At 41.7% G+C, this 24,845-nt stretch overlaps 1 protein-coding gene across 1 annotated transcript in view; it reads left to right on the top strand.

Moving 5' to 3' along the window:
- LOC138157907 (transmembrane protein 132C-like) overlaps nt 1–24,583 on the top strand; it is a 612,402-nt gene extending 587,819 nt beyond the window's left edge. The window contains exons 7-9 of the mRNA XM_069083711.1: nt 3,166–3,439; nt 5,405–5,596; nt 21,716–24,583. Coding sequence (XP_068939812.1) covers nt 3,166–3,439; nt 5,405–5,596; nt 21,716–22,918 — 1,669 coding nt within the window. The 3' untranslated portion in view covers nt 22,919–24,583. The remainder of the gene's footprint in view (nt 1–3,165; nt 3,440–5,404; nt 5,597–21,715) is intronic.
- The last annotated feature ends 262 nt before the right edge of the window (nt 24,584–24,845 follow it).

Consider the following 24,845-nt stretch of genomic DNA (forward strand, 5'->3'; position numbering starts at 1 on the left):
TAACCCTGAAAGGTAAGTACTAATATGATCCCCATTTTACAGATGAGGAAACTAAGGCAGACAAAGGTGAAATGACTTGCCTAGGGACACACAGCTGGATCTGAAATCCTATCTTCCTGACTCCAGGCAGAGGGCTGAATACACTGCATCACACTGCTACCTCCCAACTTCTTAGTAACTTCGGGTCTTAAGGAGTTGCCAGAGTCTACCTGACTCCAAATTTAACCATCATCTCTCCATGACATCACAATGCCTTTCTGCTAAAAAAATACCTTTCTCTACCCAAATAACTGCATTCAGGGGTTCAGGAAACACAGGCACAGACGTCTACGTGGACAGCTAGGTGGTGGAGTGGGTAAAGTGCTGGGACTGAAATCTGGAAGACCTGAGTTCAAATCCAGGTTCAGACATTTGCTAGCTGTGTGACTCTGGATTAGTCATTTTTAGTCTCAGTTTCCTTACTTGTAAAATAGGGATAATAGCACCTCTACCCCAGGGAAGTTGTGAGATCAAATGAGATAATAATTTAAAGCATTTAGCAGCGTCAGGGACATAGTGCTATATGTTGTTCAATTGTTTCAGCCCTGTCTAACTCATCCTGACCCCATTTTGGGTTTTTTTTTTTTTTTTGGTAGAGATACTGAGATGGTTTGCCATTTTCTTCATTTTACAGATGAGGAAACTAAGGTAAACAGGGTTAAGTGACTTGCCCACCATCACACAGCTAGTAAGTGTCTGTGGCAGAATTTGAACTCAGGTCTTGCTGATCCCAGGCCCAGCACTCTATCTTCTGCGCCACCTAGCTGCCAAGTGTTCTATGACTGGTACCCATTATCTATTGTTACTAGAGCTCACATTGACCTAGTAAATTGCTTCATATACATTATTTGAATTGGTCCTCCTATCAACCTGGTCGAGTAGACCCAATTTTATTATTTACTATTACTATTATTATTTATTATCCCCATTTTACTGATATGAGGCTCAGGTAGGATCAGAATTCAGGCCTTCTAGATTCCAACTCTATCTCCTATATTGTCTAGTACTGATCTCACTTGATATATAAAGCATGTGTTATCTCATTTGAGCCTCATAAAATCCCTGTGAGTTAGATACCTTTATTATCCCCATTTTACAGAGGAGGAGACTGAGAGGGAGAGAGAGAAAGGAAACTGATTTGCCCATGGTCACACAGCTAGCATGTTTCTGAGGCAGGATTTGAACCCAGATCCTTTTGATCCTGGACCCAACACTTTATTCACTATACCACATGCTTCTACAAGTACTCAGAAAAGTAATTCCCCCAAATTATTCTAATGCATTTTCTTCCTTGTGTTTTTAAAGTTTACTTTATTTTCCCCAAATGGAAAAATTATATTTTCTGTGAGTGTCTTGCTTCACGAAATAGATGATCTCCTGAAAAGCTTCATATAAATAAATGTGTTTTTTTTTAATTTGTAGAATGGATCATATTTTTAATGCAGGAAAGGAGCACCCTGTTTAAAGGACCCCCCACCACCAATCATTTTTAAAGAAAATATGACATCTTCTATGTATATAGTCCAGATTTTCATATATCAAGTTTGATTAAAAGTAGATAACACCCCTATATGAGTCACCACACCTCCACAGTGTTTGCAAAATGAATGACTGATGGGTGCCTACTTGTCCCTCCATTTCTAAGTATCTGAAAGCAAATTCCCTACTCTAATTCATTTATCCTAAACTGCCAGGACTGTGCCCCTGATGATACAAGAGCCATCCAGCCTTAAAGTGTCATGGAATTCTAACTCTATGCCATTCATTTCAAGGAACAAATGAGGAGGTCTACTAATATGGCAAATGAATGGATGAAAAAACAAACACATGAATGAATGAATGAGCATTCATTAAGCATTTACAATGTGCCAAGCACTATAAGGGAGTAGAAATGTATCATATGAATAAGACTTGAAGAAATTGTGAACAAAAAGACCGAGAGGAGACATGATCACTGTCTTCCTATATTTGAAAGACTGCCGATGAAGAAAAATATAAGAATTGTTCTTTGCTGCTTCTGAAGACAGCAAGAAGAGCAATGCATAGAAGTTTTCTCATTAAAAGAAAATTCTCTTAAAAAGTGGAGCTGTCCAATAAAGGTAGAATGCCCCATGGGGCACTAGAAATATTCAGCCAAAGATGGTGGCACCCAGGTTTTCTAACATGCCTTGCTGTTTATGGAGCAATTTCCTTTCAATGGCTTGGTTTAGTAGGCATGCAGATATCATCACCCTCATTTTACAAATGAGGAAACTGAGTCTCAGAGAGGTCCAATCACTTGCCTAGGGCCAGCAAGTAAATATCAAAGCTAAGGCTCAAACATATCTTAATATTACAAGTCCAGTCCACTCTCGATGACACCATGCTACATGTCAGAAATATTATACAGGTCTCTTCCCATCTACACTCATAATACCAATCTACTTGCACTTCCTTGCAAATGATTCTCCATCTTTAATTCTACCCCACCTTTGCACTGGGTATCACTCATGTCTGTAATGTTTTCCCTTCTCACCTGTCTCCCATAATTCCTTTCTTACTTAGAGACCAGTTTAAACACTACCTTCTACAGGAGGCATTTTCCACTCCCCCCAGCTAATGCCTTCCCCCTGCCTTCCATCTACTCTGTATATGCCTGGTATAAGGGACAGCTTATATAAGGTTCCATAATTGGCAGAGTTGCTGTACCTGGCATCAAAAAGACCTGAGTTCAATCCTACTTCAGACAGACTCTGGGCAAATCACTTCACTTTTTCTGCCTCAGTTTCCTAATCTATAAGATTTGGATAATAATAGAACTTACCTCACAGGGCTTTTGGGGGTGTGGGTGTTATGAGATAATATTTATAAAGCCACTTTGCAAATCTTAAAGTGCTGTATAAATTCTAGCTTTTATTGTATTCCTATTTTTTTTACCCCCTCTTTTCCCCCATTAGAATGTTAAGATCCTTGAGGGCAGAGGTTTTTGCCTTTCTTGGTGCTCAGCAAAGCACCTGGCACATAGCAAGGGCTCACTAAATGTTTGTTGATTGGGTTGATGTGGGCTCTAGATAAGCTTAACCAGATGATGTTAGAGTTCTTTTCCACCACAAAGTTCTCTGTTTCTATTCCTACCTTTCATTTCAGGCCCACAAGAGACAGCGATGATGAAGATGATGAGGAGAGAAAAGGAAGAGGTTGTGCCCTCCAGTACCAACATGCAATGGTCCGGGTCCTCACCCAGTTTGTATCTGAAGACTCAAATCCCTGGGGCCAGCTGAGATATTTACTGAGCCCTGACTGGCAGTTTGACATCACTGACCTGGTGACAGACTTCATGAAATTAGAGGAACCACACATCGCCAAGCTTCAGGAAGGGCGGGTTTTGATTGGACGCGAAGTTGGCATGACAACAATACAGGTAAGAAGCGTCAATTTCCTCATCTGTACAATGTAGGTAGCAGCATCAGCTACCATAAAGGATTGCTTCAATACCAAAAAAAGACCATACTTTATGTCTTCTTGCCCTTTGAAATTATAGCCTGTTAGATCTAGAATAAACTGTAAAAAGTCATCTAGCCAGAGAATCCAGTAACTCAGAAAAGACTTCAGGGGTCCTCTAGTCCAATCTGTACATGAGCAGGATTCCTTTTTACAACATGCCCAACAATTGATCATCCCTCCTCTGCTAGAGATCTCTGGTAAGAGGCAGTCCACTCCCTCTAGAGACAGTCCATTCTAACTCTTGGAAAGCTCTAATTGATAGGAGCCTATTTCTCTCATTTAAATATTTTTTTAGTTAGCAAATATTTATTTTCTCTCCCTCCCATCTCCTCAAGAAATAAAAGAAAAAGAAAATCTTCATAACATTTACACATAGTCAAGAAGAACAAATTCCCAAATTAACCATGTCCAAAAATACATATCTCATTATGCAGTCATTCAGGAGATAGGTAGTATGCTTCATTATTGGCCTATTGGAATCATGGTTGGTCAGACTTTTGGTCAAAGTTCCTAAGACCTTCAAAGTTATTTGTCTTTTCAACATTATTATTGTACAAATTGTTCTCTCTGTTCTTCTCAGTTTACTATGCATCAGTACAAACAAGTCTTCCCAAGTTTCTCTGAAAACATTCCTCTTATAATTTCTTATAGATAAATAATATTCCATTATATTCTTATACCATAATTTGTACAATCATTCTCCAAATAATAGGCATTTTCTTAGTTTCTAGCTCCTTGTCACTACAAAAAGAACTGCTATAAATATTTTTGTACATATGAGTTCTTCTCTTTCTTTGAGCTCTTTGGGATATAGCCCTAGTAATGGTATTGCTGGGTCAAAGAGTATGCACGGTTTAGTAGCTTCTTGGGTATAGTTCTCACCTGCTTTCTGGAATGGCTGGAAAAATCCACAACTTTACTAATAGTGCATTAATGTGCCTGTTTTCCTGCATCCCCTCCAACATTTGTCGTTTTCCCTTTTCTACCAACTTGGCCAATCCGATAAGTGAGGTAGAAGCCCAGCATTACCTTAAATTACATTCCTTTAATTATTAGTCATTTGAATAATTTTTTCATATGACTATTGGTTCCCTAAACTGCTTTCTTAGAAAACGGTTCCTCTCTTCCACCATTTATAAGTTGAAGAATGGCTCTTATTCTTATAAATTTGGGTTCATAAATCCAAATTTGAAAACCCAACTTAAGGGAACAGTTTAGATTGCTGTAGAACTGGAAGGGACTTTAAAGATCATTGAATCCAACCCTTTCATTTTGTAGAGAATAAAACTGTAGCCCTTAGAGGGAAAGTTAATTGCCCAAGGTCATAGTCCTACTAAGTTCCAGGGGTTAGGACTGGAGCTCAAGTCTTCCTGTTCCAGTGAACCGGGCTTTATCCTGCTATGCCAGCAGATAAATTCCCTTAGGGTAAGAGGTGGTTGCTTATATGACAAAATGACTCTGACCCACAGAAGAATCTTAATTGACCTTCTCTGGGCCTTAGTTACTTGGCATTTTCTGACCTCATGTTTCCTCTGAATAGCTCATTTCCCCCAGTACCTATAAAATGTGATTTGAGAATGTTTTTGTAAAAGGCTCTTATGAAAAACTTTCCAGAACTACCTCCTTTTTCATAAAATGAGTTAAAATTGTAGCTTACTAGCCAAATGATTAGAAGGGGAGCACAGGGTGGAGGAAGGGTAGGTACTAGCAGCAGAATGAGACTGTAGTTCATGGTATGTGCTTTCATCCCAGTGAGGGTATCACTTTTCCTTGGGTATAAAGGTTGAGCTGGACTAGGAAGGACCTTAATGAGCCAAAAAACATTTCTAGCAGTCAGTCAGTCCATCCTGACACCTATGCCTTTGTTTTGTGTCTCCCAAAGGTTCTGTCACCCCTCTCCGATTCCATCTTGGCTGAGAAGACCGTGACAGTCTTGGATGACAAGGTGGCGGTGACGGACCTTGGCGTCCAGCTGGTGGCAGGGCTGTCAGTCTTCCTCCAGCCCAGCTCTGAAATTAACAAGGCTATCACCGCCACAGCCATGGCTGAGGAGCTGCTACATACTCCCAAACAGGTAGGGCGGGAGTAAAGGGGTCACTGCAGATGGCAGCTGAGAGACTCATGCGTGACAACTTCCTAGTGTGGTGCTGCATTCCCCAAGGCTTGTTCTGTTCCATGTGTTCTGGGCTTTGCATAAATGGAGGAGGCAATTTGATGGAAGATATGACCTCACTAAAACAGAGGAAAACATGCCTATGACCTCCTTATTTCTCAATACTGTGCGTAACCTCCTTATTCTATGATTCTGTGTTGCAAATCTCCCCCCATGCTGGCCCATTCTCTACTCAGTTGTCAAACAGAGCTTCCTAAAGCACAGGTTTGACCATGTCATTCCCATACTCAATAAACATTAGTGGCTCCCTATGACCACCAGGATCAAATATGAAATCCTCTGTTTGGCTTTGAAAGTCCTTCATAACCCAGCCCGTTCCTACCTTTCTAGCCTTCTTATACCTTACTTCCAGACACATTCTTCCATCCAGTGTCACTGGTTCATTGAACATAGCACTCTATCCTCTGATCTAATGTCTTTCCACTGGTTCTCCCCGTTGAGTGGAATGCTCTCCCTCCTCACCTCCACCTCACAAGGGACTGGCTTCCTTCAGGTCTCAGTGGAAATCCTACTTTCTACAGGAAGTCCCTCAGCTGCTAGTGCTTTGTTCCATTTACACTATATATGGGGTGCCCTAAATACCTTCGTGCAATTTTATACCACAAAAATATAGAATAACAATAAGGTTTTGGGACATTTACACTTTGGGGATACAAACACACATGCACACACATGTGCATGATATATGAAAAGTTCGAAGAGACAATTTCTGGGTAATTTAATCATTTTATTAATAAGGTCAGCATGTTTATTAATAAAAGGATGGTCATTTGGCCATCTCTCTCTTAGACCAAAGACCTCTCATGGTGATGGGCTTACAATTTATATGCCCTTGGAAGAGGAGATGTTCCTGAGAACAGCAATAAGCTCTGGTTAGTTAACAATTAATGAAAGAATGAATATTACATTGAGAGGGTGGGCATTATATTATACTATATTATGTTATGTTATATCATATCATATCATATTGTATTTATTATATCATATAATATCATATCATGTTATGTTATAGTAGTATGTAATAAGGGTCTTTGGGGGTTGTGACTTGGATCACCCACTTCTTGGTCAAAGAGACTTAGCAATTTTCTTATCACCTGTCTGACAAAAAGGAGGATCCACATTTTCCCAGACCTGCCTGAGTAAACACGAACAGGAATCCAAATATTTGCCTAAACTTAGAATTTCTATTATTGTCTTTGATTAGATCTCAGCCATCCTAACTGAGTATTTCTTTCAGAAATATTTCCTACGTTGATAGAATTCTGGAAGAGTTAGTAGAAAAGTGGAGAAAACCTTGGTCCTAATACAATAATTAGTTATTAATACCAGAGAGAAATAATCATTTCTCACATATGCTATTATGTGACATAATATAACATTATATACAATACAACTTATAAATGTTATTTATGGGCAGCTAGGTGGCACAGTGCTGGGCCTTAAGTCAGGAAGACTTATCTTCATGAATTCAAATATGACCTCAGACATTGACTAACTGTGTGACCCTGGGCAAATCACTTAACCCTGGCTGCTTCAGTTTCCTCATCTGTCAAATGAGCTGGAGAAGGAAATGGTGAACCACTCCAGTGTATTTGCTAAGAAAACTCCAAATGGGGTCATGAAGAGTTGCACATGACTGAAACAATTCAACAATCAACAACACACACAAAACCTATGCTATTACATATATACAATTTATATAATATGTAGTATACATAAAATATCATTTGTGTTATTATGTATACATGTGTATGCACACCAACTTTTATATAATAGCCTGTAGATGTGTGTACATACATATGTATACATATAATAGCACATATACAAACATCCTCACACCTACATACATGCATGCGTGTACTGATATACGTGCAAAAATGAATGTTATATTATATTATATGTGTACACATATAGTGTGCAAACGAAGTTGTTTGCATGTCATCGATGCATTGTTTACGTGTTGTCTGTATGTTGTTTACATGTTATCCCTCATTACAATAGAAACGTCTGAATGTTTTCATCCTTTTTTGCATCCCCAGCATTGAGAACAGTGCTTAGCATGTAATAAGTACTTAATAAATTCTTGTTTACTGACTTACTCTGCTGAGTTGACTAAATTGCAGACTTTCACAAGTGCTATTTAGAATTTTTTGTAACTTCTAAATTCCAGTGCTCTGAAACAAAGCCTCAATCACTTTGCCCCAGTTATAGCACTATTTACAAACACTTGTACTAGCCTGGAGTTAGCCATCATGACTCACACACTTTTAGGAAGGGGTGCTCATAGCATCACAATATGCAACCCATACCATGAGATCCTTGCTCTTGCTCACTGGGAAAAAAATGGTACCTGTAGACGATCACGGGCAGTGAGTCTTTGAGCACAGGCAGCCTGGGAATGAGAAATAGCGACCTGTAAAGTAGCAAAAGTGGCAATTCCAGTCCCTACTCCCAGTGAGATCCAAGCCCTACTGAACCAACTCGGAGGCTGAGAAATAAAGCTGCTGCTCACTCACTGTTACCACCAGATTTATTTTGCCTCATTCTGCAAAACAGAAAAGAACTCACGTTGGTTTTATAGCTTGTTTTCATGATTATCTCTACCTAATTTTCTGGAGCGCAAACCCATTCAGATGGGTTTTATAACGGAGTGGTTAGTGGCAAGACAACATCCAAGCTGGAAGGGGGACAGGCCGCCCATCTGTTTAATTTATTTCCTGCCGGAATCATCCCTGTCTCGTGTAATTAACCCATTTCTGCCTTCCTCCTTCGGTACTTCCTGTAGGGAATCTTTCATCTTGACAGATGCAGAGCCAGCATTAAGTCTGACAGAGCCAAACCCACAAATCCTGTCTAGTTATGGAGCCCAGTTCAGGGACTCTCACATAGTGTTTCTGTGCACTGCCATCAGAAAGGTCTTTGTAGAGTTGACTGGCAGCAGTCCTTACTCTATCCAGCTCTATCCAGTCAATGCGGAGGCCTTGGACCAGAGAAATGACCTAAATGAGCGATAGCTCCATTTTTTCTTATTTCTGGAGGTATGGGACATGGAAAGAGCCCTGGATTTAGACAGAGAAGATGTAGTTTCAAAGCCCACCTCTACCTCTTAAGCTACCTAATGGTCCAGGGTAAGCTACTTCCACTTCACACTTCATTTTCTTGACTATAAAATAAGGAAGCTGGATTAAATAACTTCTAAGATTTCTTTTTGCTCCAATTCCATGATCCTGTAACTTCACTCTGCCATTGCTATGATTTTTCTTTACTGGACAGTACAAATAAATGAATGAGTGAATGAGTTAATGAATGAATAAGCATTAATTAAACACATGTGAAAATCACGCAACCACAAAATTTGAGAGTTGGAAGGGACTTCAGTAGCCATTCAATTCAACTTATTCAAAGGGAACCCCCACTTTATAGCATATTTATAGACAACAAAATGGCATCAGAGAGAAAGAAGTATTGCCAATGTATCACAGCCTGGAGTGATGGGAAAAGCCCTGGACTTGCTCCATGTTTATTAATTCTACCTCTGTCAGTTATTAGCTCAATGACCTTGGGGAAACCGCTTGGCCAGTTTCCTCATCTGTAAAATGGAAATATTGCTATTTGGGCTACATATCTATACTACAGAGTCATCATGAAGGATGTGCTCTAAACCTTGATGTGCTCAAGAGATATGAGTAATTCGTTGGCAGATGTCGCTTGGAATCTTGAGAAGAAAAGATGGATATTTCATTCAGGAATCAAATCCTTTGCCCATGGGAAAAGTGTAGCCATATGAGGCACAAATTGCCAGGATGTACCAGGTCTGAATTGTTTATTTTCCCTCTTTTTGGAAAAGACAAGTGAATGGAATGCTGCATTTGGAGTCAGGAAGAATGAGTTCGAATCCAGCCTCAGCTATTCACTAGCTCTGTGACCTTAGTGAAGTCCAGAGGTAGAGGAACGTTCAGTCTCTAGGTCCTCAAGTTACTGATCAAAAGGCTGTACTTGAGGACCTAAAGGGCCAGGTGTGGCCTCAAGGCCACAGGTTCCCCACCCCTGGGCATGTCATTTAACCTCTCTTTGTCTCAGTTTCCCCATTTGTAAAGTGGGACTAATAAGAGCACCCACCTCCCAGAGTCATTATCAGGAACAAATGAGAGAGTATTTGTAAAGTGCTTAGTACAATGCCTGGCATGTGACATGTGTTTGAGGAATGTCTGTTTCCTTCCTTTGGGAGCAGCTTCACTTAATAAAAGCTTGTGTGAAGAGGTCAGTGCTTCTCGAGTTCACCTCTTACTCAGCCCAACTCTCTCTGGAATCTGCTTCTGAATTTCCAAAAGGGAAAGAAAGAAAACAGGATTCTAATAATCCCAATGGATCTGTGTTTTCATGGAGATAGACACTCCATCCAACGATGATGATGACGTACTACACATGTGTGCCCACAGTGGGCTACTCCCATCCACGTTCTCCCATCTGTGAACCCAGGTTACTCTGGCTGCAAGCCCAACACACTGACACTCTGCCTCACTACGTACTGAACCTTAACCAGTATCTTGGTTTAATCCTGGCACAGGACATTAGGTATTGATATAAATTTAAGGACTCTGGTAGAGCAGAAGTCAGAGTAAACTAACTGAGTTGGCATCCAATGTGGACCTCCCCATTTGAGGCTGTTGTGCTGTGTTTGAACAAGTAATGTACAATAAAAGTCCCAATTCAGGGAAGAAAAAGGAAGGAGACATGCTAGCAGCCCCAAATGGATTGTTCTTTTTAAGATTTGGTATATCTAGTAAAGATCAATCGAATGCCACTTAGTGGCTAGGGAATGAGAGGGCATACCAGTCATTCACACAGCTGCTTAAGGCTTCTTTCTAAGGCAGACAGAGATATTTGTGATTTCTTCTGCTCTGAAGTCTTCAGTGGCTCCCTATAACCTCTAGGATAAAATGAAAGTTCTTTAGCCTGGAATTTAAGACCCACTCCAGCTTTATTTCATGTTATTTACTCCCATTCATGCCCTCTGTTTTCCATCCAAACTGAACTGCTGATTGTTCCACACATTTGGCAGCATGATATAAGGAGAATGTGATCTGGTGGACAAAAAACTGACCTTGGAATCAGGAAGGCTGGGATTGAAATCCTGCCTCAGGTATTCACAAACTCTCTAACCTCTGGCCATGTCATCTAATCTATCTGGGCCTTAATTTTCTCATCCATATAATGGACATGTTAGAATCAGTAGCCTTGAAAGTCCCTTACTACTTTAAATCGATAATCTTGTGATTTTCTAGACAAACAATTTCCTACAATGTCACTTTTGGTGGCAAAGGCAGCTAGCACAAAATGGTACCAATGGAAAGTAACACTAATCATGTCCTCAAATCTCCTGGGGGTAGAGAGTAATTCTGACTCTATCCTCATAGGGAGAGAGACTCCAGGATTTCAGCTACAGTGAGTGGTAAGACAGAGACTTCCAGACACCTTGAATGTCATTATGGGGGGGGGGGGTAGACCATGAAAGAACTAACCTGGTGTGGAGACTCATGGTAACAGATACAGGTAGCATACCATCTGGTAGCTTTCTAATTTAACTGGTTATTCTTGCCAACTAGTTTCTGTGCTTCTGAAAGAGTGAAAATTCTACCAACATTTAAATGGAGAAAAATTTTAAATTGCGGTCTTTCACAGGTGCTATTTAGAATTTTTTGTAACTTCTAAATCTCAGTGCCCTGGAACAAAGCCTCAGTCACTTTACCCTAGTTACAGCTCCATTTACAAACACTTGTACTAGCCTGGAGTACAGTAAGTCCATTTCTCTGCCTCTCAGCATCCCTTTGAGGCCAGCGTAGGCATCACCTTCTCGATGAACCCTGCAATGTTCTCTCTCCAGATTTTCCTCCATCTTTCCTTTGTACCCATCACACTCAACTTTACATCATCAATACTTGGTATCTATATTATAACTCCTTAAATAGAATGTAAACTCTTACAAGGTTGAGACTGGACCCATTTTGTTCCACAAATTAAATGTATATTTGGGGAGAGAATATGTGTATGAAATAACAATATTGCAGAATCACAGAGCTAGAAGGAAGGCACCTAGTTCAAGCATGACCTCTGCAATGCCCCCTCACAAATGATTAACCTCTGCTTAAAGGCGCCCAGGGAGGAGCGATTCAGTTTCTAAGAAGGTAATGATTATTACTAGCTCATTGTTGAGGAAGTTTTTCTTGATATAGAGGTGAAATCTGCTTACCTGAAACTTCTACGTGTCCTTCCTTGTTCTAACCTCTGACCTTGTTCTGAGTCTCATGCCGCTTCTGAGACAGCTCTACAAATACTTTAAGATGGCTATTATTTGCCCTCCCTCTGCCCTTCTCTCCAAATCCTCTCTTCTCTGTTTCCCTTCCAAATGGTCTCAGGTCAAGGGCTACCATCCCTCTAAAACTTCCTCTTCTCCTCAATAGATGGTTTTGTATCTTTCTTCCTATTTTCCTAGAGGACTTTTTTTTCTGGATCTCTCTTTTGCCCCAGTACCACTCTGCCTTGTAACATATTTATTTAAATTCCGCTACCCCATACTGTGCCCTGTTACTTAGTGGGATATCAGTTCCCAGAGAGCAGCAGCTACGATTTCATCCCTTTGTGTACCCAATGCCCAGCATGCTGCCTTTCTCATAACAGGCATATTGAATTGGTTGAATTGAAAAGTGATGTCCTGGGTCACAACCATTATGCTGATGTTCGAGTACACAAACTGTTGGCAATGATGAGGATCACCCGTACCAGTGAAGAGGGAGGTTAAGTGTCTCATGGGCCTCCACTAGATTTGTAGAGTATGATAGAGAGAAGGATCTCATACATGGAGTGATTTAAAGACTAATCTTTTCATTCATTGCAGGCTAACCAAAAGCATTTTGCATTTGGAGAGCTCTAGAGAGAGAGTCAGAGACAGACAGACAGATAAACAGGCAGGAAGACAAGAAAGAGAGAGGAGACATAGAAATAAGGAGACAGAGACAAAAAGAGAGAGATAGTAAGTAATTGTATCACAGACTGATAGTTAAGTTATAACTCCCAAATGCCAAGAAAAATGTCTTCTCTTTTCCGGAACATATCAAGCAATTTTCTTCTCTAGTGTCTGATGGGTCCCACCTAGGACCTTTACAATCCTCCTGACTCACAGCAGCAATGAAGGGACAGATCTGGGATGCTTTTCAGTATGCACGGTTCCCTACAGAGACCTATTAGAAGTCGAGGCCTCTCTCTGGAGGGGGGGGTTCTTTTTGGTTCCATGGACAGTATAGGGAAGTCTATGGAGCCTTTTTCAGAACCATATTTTTAAATGCTGAAAATAAAATACATAGAGTGCCAAAGGAAACCAAATATATTGAAATGCATTTATCAAAATCTATATTTCTTTCAGAGTTCATGTAACCCAAGGAAAGAACACTTGTTCTAAATCCATGTGAGTCTGTGTTTCCATTTCTTTGCCCCACAGTCCTTGTTTCCTCATATTAAAAAAAGGTTTTGTTTCACATACCCCAGGTATTCACCATGTGCAAAAGTACAGAGGCTTATCTAAATGCATGCTACATGTCAATTTTACTCAAAACTTTTTCCCTAAATCTCAATATGACCATTGAGAAAATCTTGAGAGGAATATGTCACTTTTTTAGCTAGAAACACATTCAGGCAGTTGGATGGCGTAGTGGATAAGAGTGCTGGACTTGAGTCAGGAAGACCTGAGTTCAAATCCAGCCCAAGACACTTATTAGCTCTGTAACCCTTAGCTAGTCACTTCACTGCTGTCTGCCTCAGTTTCCTTATCTGTAAAATGGGGATAGTAATAGCATCTATTCCACAGGATTGTTGTGAGGATCAAATGAATTAACACATGGAAAGCACCTTGCAAGCCATAAAGTCCTATATAAATGAAAGCTGTTGAAACCCCAGAGTCCAATACCGATTTGAAGGGCCTCGTAGCTTTTCACATTTGCCCTCTTTTCTCCTCTCACAGGCACACCACCCCACTTCAGTCCCTTATTACCTCTGAGCCGGACCCTTAAAGTATCCCCCAATCCATCACCCTGCTTTCAGCCTTTCCCCTCTGCATTGAAGAAAGTCTGACTTGGTCACTCCCTTCCACCAAAATCGTCAATGGTTCCCTATGTCGTCCAGGATAAAATACAAACTTCTTGGCCTGCTGTTTCAGCCCCTCTGCAATCTGGCTCCACCCTTATCCTCCCAGCCTTATTATCCAGGACCCTGCCTTCACATACTCTGCATCCCAACCCACCTGGATTACCTGCTATTTCCTGCATATGAACATGGCACCTCCCACCTGCCCAGCTCCACACGGCTCATTCCCCTAGGGCTGGAATGCACTTCCTTCTCACATCCAACCTAGGTTCTTCAAAGTTCAGCTTGTGTCCCATCTCCTGTCTGAAGCTTCTGCTGTTTTTGCGCAAGTACACACACATGCACACACACCACATGCACACACACGTACAAACATACATGTACATAGACATGCACACACACATACACACACTCACTCTCACACACACACACATTCCAGTTGTTAGTACACTCTCCTCCCCAAATTATCTTCTGTTTACTTCTCTGGTAATCAGTTTATCCAAAAAGCATTTATTAAATGCTAAGGATACAAAGAAATATTATAAACAGCTGCTGTCTTCCAGACACTCAGATTCTAATGGAGAAGACATCATTTAATAACTAAGTGCATGTAAGATCTCAACAGAGTAGATGGAAGGTAATCTCAGAGAGGAAGGCACTGGGCTTGGGGGAAACCAGGAAAAACTTCCTGCAAAGGGTCACATTCTAATGGGAGAGAAAACATAAAAAGTGTGTTGTTGAATCGTTTTCAGTCATGTCCAACTCTCCATGACCCCATTTGGGGTTTTCTTGGAAAAGATACTGGAGTGGTTTGCCGTTTCCTCCTCCAATTCATTTTACACGTGAGGAAACTGAGGTAAGCAGGGTTAAGTGACTCGCCCAGGGTCACACAGCTAGTAAGTGACTGAGGCCAGATTTGTACTCACAGTGTTCCTAACTCCAGGCCCGGTACTCTGTCCACTGTGAGATATACACAGAACAGATGACTAATCTCAGAGAAGAAGGCACTAGTTTGTGGGGAGACCAGGAAAGACCTCCTACAGAAGGTGTAATTTGAGCTGAGATTTGAAGGATTCCAGAGGTGAGGAGGGAGAGAATTTCAGGCAGAGAGCATAGCTAATACCAAAGCAAGGAGATGGGAAAGGGCATCAGTTTTACAGAGGTCTTGGGTTCAAATACTGACTTTAACAATTACTACCTGTGTGTCCTCGGGCAGATCACCTCATCTCTCTGGGACTTATTTCCTTCATCTGTAAAATAAGGGGGTTTGTATTAAATATCATTCAAAGACCCTTTTAGTTCTGTACTTTTGTCTGTTTACATGTTCTATCCCCCCAGATAGGGCAACTAGGCACAATGGATAGAGCACTGGCTTTGGAATCAGGAAGACTCATCTTCCTGAATTCAAATCTGGCATCAGTTACTTCCTAGCTGTGTATCCCTGGGCAAGTCACTTAACCCAGTTTGCCTCAGTTTCCCCATATGTAAACTGAGCTGGAGAAGGAAATGACAAACCACTGCTGTATCTTTCCCAAGAAAACCCCAAAGGGGGTCATGAAGAGTCAGAAATGACTGAATCAGTTCAATAACAACCCCCCCAATCTGTTTACATACTCTATCCTCTAATAAATTGCAAGTTTCTTTTTAGACAAGTGTTATTTTTTCTCCTCTTCCTTTTTTTTCCTTTGTACCCCAGTGCCTTGTACACAGTAGAAACTTAATAAGTGTTTTGGATTGAATTGATGGTTTTAGAGAGAGGGAAAAAAAAAACCTTTGGGACATGCATCAGGCATAGCTACAAGCAGACACCATTACTTAGCTTGGCTCAAGCTTGTCAGATAAACATCGGGCCAACCAGATGTTTGGTAGGCAGAAGAAGCTGCACCAAGCATGCAAAGCTTTATCACCAGGCTGTTGTATAGACAAGAGGATGGCTGAAAGACAGGCAGAAGATGAAGACGAAGGTTGAAGGTGACATGGATGCCTCCCACACCTTCAATCGGGCAACGTGCAATCTAGAAATCAGTGCTAACTCTGGGCGCCTATCCTTCACTCATCTTGAATTTTGTCAACCCTTTAATTAGGAGTGAGCTAATGATTGCCTTTCTCTGATTCACAGTCCATCCAGGGAAAATTATTTGTTCTAGTCATCTCAGTGACACTAAGTAACAAAAAATTGTGATGACTGGCTTCAGAAAAGAGCTAGATTTTTAAAAATAATAAAAAACAATTTTAAAAGAGCTAGATAAGAGAGAGGAAGGAAAAAAAGAGGAAAGCAAGTCAGCTAGACCCAGGAGTGTTTACCTGGAGTAGGTAATTAATGAATTTCATGAGCAATTGTCATCTCAACTCTTGAAATGTTCAGGGAAAAGGCAGCCTTTTTATAGATAAGAAGGCCCCAATTCATCTTCATCTCTTGATAGTAATTGGAGGACGTTGTCATGGGAATCAAAGGGGATTTATTGATGCAGTTCATCTGATTTGCAGAAATGCCTCTGAGAAGGACAGAGTCCTAAATCATTCCTGGGCGGGTGGTGTTGTTTTTTAAAGTCTTTCAGAGTTTCTAATCTTTGGGGAAATTCAGTGGCATCTCCTGTGAAAATCCCATGTTCCACTTCTCTTTAATGAAGGAAGAACTTAGCTCAAACTTTTGCCTAGGCATGATCATGAGTTTCGGTTTGGGGCTTTACTGAGAATTCGGACTGCCTGCCATCATTTTGTGCTCATAAAAATCTCTACGTGGAATTTCTGAAGAGAAATCAACATGGCAGACAAACTTGCTATCCACAGATTTGAATAACTGTGACTCAACATGTCTCTTGGGCCTCAGAATTTAGTAGACTTGGTATTTTTTAATGTGTGAATGAAACAAGAAATACATTCACCAAAGATATCTGACTGTTATGAAGAAGAAATAGAATGAGGGGTTCCTCTAAACTGTGAATTTTTCTAGATTAAAGGTAGAGTCCACAGGCTCCCAAGTGGTTTGTGATTAGATTTCGGGGGATCTATGGATTTGAATAAAATTGAAATTTTATTTGAAAGTTAGTATTTTCTTCAATTATTAAAAAAATTCTCAGAAAAAGACACCAGACTGCCCAAGGGGTCCAGGACACAAAAATCAAGGTTAAGAATGCTTTTTCTAAATGCTCCTATGTCATAGACTCATAGCTCTAGGACTGGAAAGCACTGCAGAGACCAGTCCAACTCACCCCCCCCCCCATTTTAGAGAAGGAAACTGAGTTACAGGAATGTAAAATGTTGTAAAATGTTTTATATTATCCCTAGACTACTGCATGCCCACTCTCCTTCAGTATTCTCCATATTGACATCATCTCTTCCATTTTTTCCTTCTCTTGTGGCCCCGTTTACTCTTTGAGAATGACCACAACTCCATTTCACTTCAAATTACCAATCCCATATGAATCCCCACGTCCTCTGCCCTCTCCTTCTATCAGGCTGTTATAGATTTTCCCTCTGCAGGTCCCTGAAGTCTTTTCTGATCACACTTTGGAAATTAAATATTCTTCCCACTCAAGTCTACTGCTGGGCTAACCATCCCTCATTGTTTTCAGAGAAATGGTCTAAATTAACCAGAAGCCTAGCAATTCCCTTTGTTTATAGCTAGAGTGTAACAAATGGAAACCAGGACAATTCTGTAAATTTGTGTGATGATTGTGCAGTAACAGGCTGGAGAGGTTGCTCTCCATAGGTAATGTTTGTCCAGATTGTTCCAAGGCACTGGCATGCAGAGTGATTGAGGCCATTTATATTGTGTGCTTGGGACAGACACAATTGATGTGTCTACTTTTAAAGGATAAGATACCAAGATCAGTGGGCTTCCACCACCAGAGGGGTTGTGAGTATGTGGGCATAGGAGCGGGATCTAACCCAGGTCTAGACAAAGAAGGATTGGAAATAGGGTAAGGCAGCAGTGGGGAAAGGAAGAGGGAAGGCTGAACCAATTTGACAGAGCCCACATGTACTAGCAGCTACAATATCAGTCATACAACCATAGCTATAGAGATGGAAGGGTCATTGGAGACCATCTAGTTCAACTCTCTTATATTACAGATGAGGAAACTAAGGCTCAGACATGTGAGACATCTTACCCAAAGCCACAGGAAATAAGGAGCAGAGGTGGAATTTGAACCCAGCTCTTTCTGTTCTACCATGGGGAGTCAAGCTACCACACACATTCCTTGTAGAGACAGGAGGAAGAAAATAATAATAACAATAGTGGGCTATTATATAGCACTTTAAGGTTTGCAAAGTGCTTCACAAATATTCTCATTTTAGGAAAGAGTGCTAGATTTGCAGTCAGAGGTCCTAAATTCCAATCTCATCCCTGCCACAATTAAACAACAGTGATTAAAGCCCTACTATGTGCCAGGAACTGTGCTGGGGAATACAAAGACAAAAACAAAACAGTCCTTTCTGCAAAGATTTTCTGCCTGGGTGACCTTGCATGAGTCCCTTCCTTTGGGCCCCCAGACTTCTCATGTGTTAAGTGTGTCCATCCAGCTTATGTTAAGCACCTACTACTGAGTGAGAGGGTTGAGGAGGATTTCACAGCTTAACATGTATATGCATATGTATATCTACACATATATGTGTATGTATATGTACATATATGTACACACATCTAGCTTTACATATATAATCATCTAAAGTGGCGACAACTTGCTCAGAAACCAGGCACCCAGAATGCTGGAATGCAGAGAATTTCCCTGAGGAAGGCAGTAGGAGTCAATGAAAAGAACTCTAATTCCGAATTCAGAGGTCCTAGGTTCAAATCTTGCCTCTTTCACCTAACAGCTGGGTGACCTGGGATAATTTGCCTTGAAGGACTTGAGGATGGTAAAGGAGCTCAGTGGCCATATCGTCCAATCCATACATAAAGAAATGCCCAACAAACCTCAATTTGAGAACCTCCAAGGAAAAGAAATGGCTGAAAATGTCCCATTCCACTTTTGAACAGTTCTAATTGTTGGGAGGGCAGCTAGGTGGCACAATGATCGCCAGGCTTGGAGTCAGGAAGACCTGAGTTCAAATCTTGCTGCAGACATTTACCAGCTATGCGACCCTAGGCAAGTCACTTGACCCTGTTGGCCTCAGTTTCCTCAGGAAATGGCAAGCCACCCCAGTATCTCTGCTAAGAAAACCCCAAATGGGGTCAGAAAGAGTCAGAAATGACTGAAGAACAGTGATTGTTTGGAAGTTTTTCCCGACTTCAGTCTTAAATGGACCTCTCTAGAACCACTACCCTCTGCTCCTGATTGGGACCAAACCTAATTCCTTCTGCATACATCAGCCCTTTAAGTACTCTGTCATGTCCTTTAACCATTCTGGAGCCTCAATTTATCTGTAAAAAGAGGAGATTGGCCCAGATGGCCTCTGAGGTCTTCTCCAGCTCTAACACTATGATTCCATAAAGCTTTCAGAAACAGAAGACCCTCCCTCCACTTCACTGTTGTTCACACAACCAGGGGTGGGGACCCTCAGGCCTCGAGGCCACATGTGACTCTCTAGATCCTCAAGTGCAGCCCTTTGACTTGGGATTCAGGCAAAGAGCCACATTTTAGGATCTAGAGGACCACATGTGGCCTCAAGGCCTCTGCTTCCTCACCCTGGAGTCCTAAGCCTTCTCAAAGAACTGGGGTCCGAGAGGGAGTACACTGACTCCTCTCACAAACCCAAGACCCACAAACTTATGGGCAGGAACTGAGGGATAAGGAGCCTGAGCTGGGAGGAACCACTTCACCCCCAGATCAGGTGTTGCTTCTAAGAAATAAATAGGCACCTTCTCATCCAAATGAAACTCAGATGTCTCCCCAGGCCAGCCATCTTCTTTCGATTTGCCTCTAATGGTGATTTCTGCAGGTACTACCCACAGAGAACAAAGACAGCACAATTATGCCGGGTTCCCAGTGCCGAGAGGCCCTGGAGGAAACAGCCAGTCACCAGCATCTTGCTGACTTGGAAATGGAATGGGCGTTCCAATCTGTTCAAGGGTGGAATAGGTTCAGGCTTGAAAGAAAAATGCATTCGTTTTCCAGCTTCTCAAGCAAAGGAAAAGGGATCTGCCAGGAGGTTGGGGGACTTTGAAGCAGGGAGAAAGGGAGAGGGAGATATGTTATTTTCCTTTTTAATGCTTGTCTTTGGAAATGTGTACAAAGGCTGGTTCTCCCTCACCTCCTTTTCCTTCATATCTCCCTCCTTCTTCTCCCTCTTCCCTCGTGTCTCTGCAAAGAATGCACTTGGTGGTTTGACATCCTCCACCTGATGTCACAGACTAAGGGGGGAAGGGGGGCAACAATTAGCAAATAAGAGCTCAGTCCAATTGGACCAATCATTTTCTGGGGAGACTCTCTGGCTTCCATGCTCAGGCGACGGCTATTCTAAATCACACAAATTAGCGCTTAATGACTGGAAGTTATTTTTTTATATATTTAAGGTTATGGCCATGGCAATTATGTCAAATCTACATTGGTACTTGTTTAAGTGAAGGTGATTTCTTGGCCTTAAATGAAAGGTATGATAGATTTCCTGCCCCAGTCGTAGAGGGAGCTGCCTCTAGACCTCAGGGAGGGTTTTTCCTGATCCCTGTATCTAGTTTAGGGTTGGGGTTAGGATTGAGATTAGAATTGGAACAACTTCCCAAAGAAATGAGATGTTTTCTTCAAAGTTTCTTTGAATTTAAATTTTTAAGAAAGACCAGACAGTCTAAGTAGGCTCACTTTAAAGGACTATAGAATCACAGATTAGAACTAGAAATGACCCTTTCATTTTACAGATTAGTCAAATGAGACCCAGATGAGTTCATTGAATTATAGATTTGGAGATGAAGGAGGCTGATTCCAATTCTCTCATTTTACAGACCAGAGAACTGAAATGAGAGATTCACAGGATTGTAGCTTTGGAAAGAATTTAGAGACCATTGAGACCACCCCGCCTCATTTAGTAGGTGAGGAAACTGAGGCCCAGAGAAATGAGGTGACTTGGTCACACAGCTGGTTAAGTATCTGAAGCAGGACATGTATGATGATCTAAGATGTGGAGGGAGCTTTTTTTGCTCCAACACTAGGCACCCAAACACTAGAACACAGAAAGCTCCCCTGAGGGAGCCAGTGAAGCACAAGGAGAGTCAGGGCGTGAGGTGGTAGGGAAGCACCAGTTTGCCCAAGTTAGAGCAAATTGAACCAGGTTGGAAACAGAGCAGCGGGTCAAAGTTCCCTGGTTCATCACATTGAGACCAAGTCTATGAGTAGTCTCAACACATCCAGCCTGGGTAAGATAGAAAGACTGAGTCTCAACAAATAAATTCTTTAAAATATATCATCTAGTTTCAACACTTTCATTTTACAGGTGTGGAAACTGAGTCCCAGAGAGGAGAAATACCTCACTCAAAATCACAAAGTCACATGGATGGCAAATAGCAGAGCCAGAATAAGATCTTTGACTGAGAATCAGGAAAATATGGGTTCAAATCATGCCTCAGGAATAAACTAAATAGGTTTCCTTGGGAAAGTCACTTGCTTTCTCTGGCTTCTGTTCCTTTATCTATAAAATGAAGGAGTTGGCCACTAAGGCTCCTTCCATCCACAGATCTATGACCCTATGACTCTAAGCCTTCAGATACAGCATTCCTTCAGCTGCACCATAGCTGCCTCCAGTAGGGAAACCATTTCTCCTTAATGAGACTCAGCTTCTTTATCTACAAAAAAATACATTTAACAGCAACATTGCCTAACTCATAGGTTTGTTTCAGGGGATCAGTGAGAGCATAAATATGCAATAGCTTTGAAAATGGTAAAAAAAAACAAATGCTTTGCAAGTTGCAGTTATTCTTATATGATGATGATCATACCCATTCTCTTTCAGGAAGCCGTGGTCAGCATGTGGATCCAGTTCAATGATGGCTCAGTGACCCCGTTGGACATCTATGACCCCAAGGACTTCTCCATCTCAGCCACATCATTGGATGAGACCATCGTGTCTGTGCACCAGGGCCACGAGCTGAGATGGCCCCTTGTGGTGGCAGAAGGGGAAGGGCAAGGACAGATTGTCAAAGTTGACATGATGATCTCTGAGGCCTGTCAGAAGTCCAAGCGTAAGAGTGTGCTGGCCATGGGCGTCGGCAACATCAAAGTCAAGTTCGGGCAGAATGATGCCATCTCTAACCCTGGAGGGGATTATGACGGGGATGAGATAGAGAACCATGCCAGTGACCGCAGACAAAAGGGCCCAGACCAGGAGCGGTACGGCCAGGAGGGACGATACTTTGGAGGTTCCTCCGTCGATCGAGAGGAGGGTGTTCTCCGTAAAGTCACCACCACCGTCAAGTCATTGATCAACAACAAAGTGGTAAAAGGTAGCAGGCTAGATGGAGGCAGATTGTCTGGTGATGGACAGCTGCAGAACATCCCCATTGACTTTACCAATTTCCCTGCCCAAGTTGACCTCCCAAAGAGTGGTGGTGGGCTGGAAGAGAATGACTTGGTTCAAGCTGCCAGGGGGTTAAGTGACCTTGAGATAGGGATGTATGCACTTCTGGGGGTCTTCTGTTTGGCCATCCTCGTCTTCCTGATCAACTGTGCCACATTTGCCCTGAAATACCGTCATAAGCAAGTGCCAATAGAAGGCCAGGCCACCATGACCCACTCCCATGATTGGGTCTGGCTGGGCAATGAGACCGAGCTATTGGAGAATTCTGGGGATACATCACCCCAGCCAGATGAGCACACCACAATCATAGACCGGGGACTCGGTTATGAAGAAAGCAACCACCTCCTCCTGAACGGTAACACACAGAAGCATGTTCAGAGCCAGATTCACAGGTCAGCTGACTTAGGGGGGAATCAAGAAAAAGAACAAAAAGCTGACCCTCTACACTCCCCCACTTCCAAAAGGAAGAGGGTGAAATTCACCACCTTCACAACAATACCTCCGGATGATGGCTGCCCCACCGTCAACTCCATCCTCAGTAGCAATGATGAAGACATCAAATGGGTGTGCCAGGACATAGATCTGGGTGACTCCAAAGAACTAAGAAACTATTTGGAGAAATTTAAAGACAAAGTGTAGGGTCCTCTGGCTGAAGGGCCCACCACACCTTGATGCCTTCAGTTCTACATTATATATGGGTACCGACAACGAAGCTAGCGTGGGGCAAGGGTTGGGGGGGAGGGGGGAGGGGGAGGCAGGGGAATACACCACAAACAATATAGCAGTTTCTGTAGCTGGGGAAAGACAGTTTTGCTACATGGTTTTTCAGCATCTAATGATTGCTATTTTGGGGCAATCTAAACATTTGAGAAAGCAATGGACTACCAGTGAAGGTGATGAACTGGGGCAAGGTGAGGGCATATGAAGATTATTTTATGAGTAAAAAAATTACAGACAAGTTACCAAAAATTATTTGTTAAAAAAAGCAAAAAGACAAATAAAAAGACATAAACAATAATCTGTTTATATTTCTAATAAAGCAGCAAAATATAAAAATAGGGTCTGCTAAGAGACATTGTAAAGTTTAACTCTGCATTTCTTCTTCTGAAGACAGTCTGTGATACTGAGAATGGAGGTCAGAGGAAGACTTCCATTGATTAATTGTCTCTTCTGATGGAATCAAGAATGCTTTCTAAATCTTTCCTTGGAATTGGATTTTTCTTTCTTACTTTTTTCCTTTCTCCTTTTATCATCTTCCTCCCTTCCTTCCTTTTTTTGATTCCTGTTCAATGTCTATTTCTAAGAATTGAAGTGGATTTGTTTCACAAAATGAACTGTAAATTACATTCCTCCTTGATGGATGAGCTCCTTGATGTAGTCTAAACTAAGCCCTCCTATGAAATATGATTACATCATTTCTGTGCAGTAACATCCTTGTTGGTAGGTCTTTGTGTCATCCCCCCCCTCAACTAGAGCCCCTGTGTTCCTCCTGGGGCAGCAGATGTCAATGATCATTGACCACAAGCTGGTAGAGACTATCATCCTGCATGCTCACTCAAGAAGGATGGAGACTAGCCCAAGCCTATAAGTGGTCACATAGCTGACAGTATGAGAATTCTATGATTTTCCCCAACTGTATATGGATTTGGGGAGGAGGAAGATATTTCAGTGGTCATTTCATAGAGACATGCCCAAGATTTGGAATAGGAGTTCCATGTCTCTCCTTATACCCCAGGAGATGGGGCAGGTGCTAGAGATAATAGATAAGAGCTATAAAAAGAATAAGAAAAAACTGGAATATTTAAATTGTTTTCTTTAGTTTTTCTTCACTTTTTTTGTACCAGCACAAACAAAAAAAATCTATGTTAGATTGTTGATCGACTGTGTTTTTTTAACAGCACATTGTATCTAGCAGCACATTGCAAAGATGCCTTCATCCAAAGTCCAGTATTGCTGGTGATTCTAGAGGACCGACCAATAGTGAACAAACCCTTTTCTAGTTCCAAAACCTATGTCCTCCTCTGTAGCCTGCTCTGGGAGAAGAAGGGGCTTGTCTTGCTGGCAAATGGACAGTCAGTCGTCAGCAAATGGACATTCTCCCAAGAAGACTATAGGCACTGGTACATTTTAATTGCTAAAAAAAAAATCAGTAGCTTTGGCGACAATGGGCCCTGGAACTTGGTAACCTAGCCAGGTCCTTTAACAAGATGTTCCTAGAATGCATTGTAGACTGGAAGAATGTAATATTTATTTATACATGTGATACAAAATGTAATTAAAATGCTTTCCATGGCTTGACAAGGTAACCTCTCGTAGGGTGTTTTTGTCATTTCATTGCACTCCAGGAGAATTGTTGAATTGTTGAGGAAATAAACAGGCTGCTGGGTGGGAGGGGAAGAGAAACATTAGTCAGTTCTGTGGGTTATCTTTGCTGTCTTCTTTCACATACAGGATGAGACAAGACCCAAAGTAATTTTCCATGCCATCCACCTGAATCGCTTAGAATGAAAGGCTCTCAGGATCTTGGATTTAGAGCTAGAAGGACCTCAGCAGCACTCTAGTCCAA

Source organism: Petaurus breviceps, unplaced genomic scaffold (genome assembly GCF_028583685.1).
Source record: "Petaurus breviceps papuanus isolate PSGF00001 unplaced genomic scaffold, PetGlider_PUasm1.0 101, whole genome shotgun sequence".
Lineage (NCBI taxonomy): Eukaryota > Metazoa > Chordata > Mammalia > Diprotodontia > Petauridae > Petaurus > Petaurus breviceps.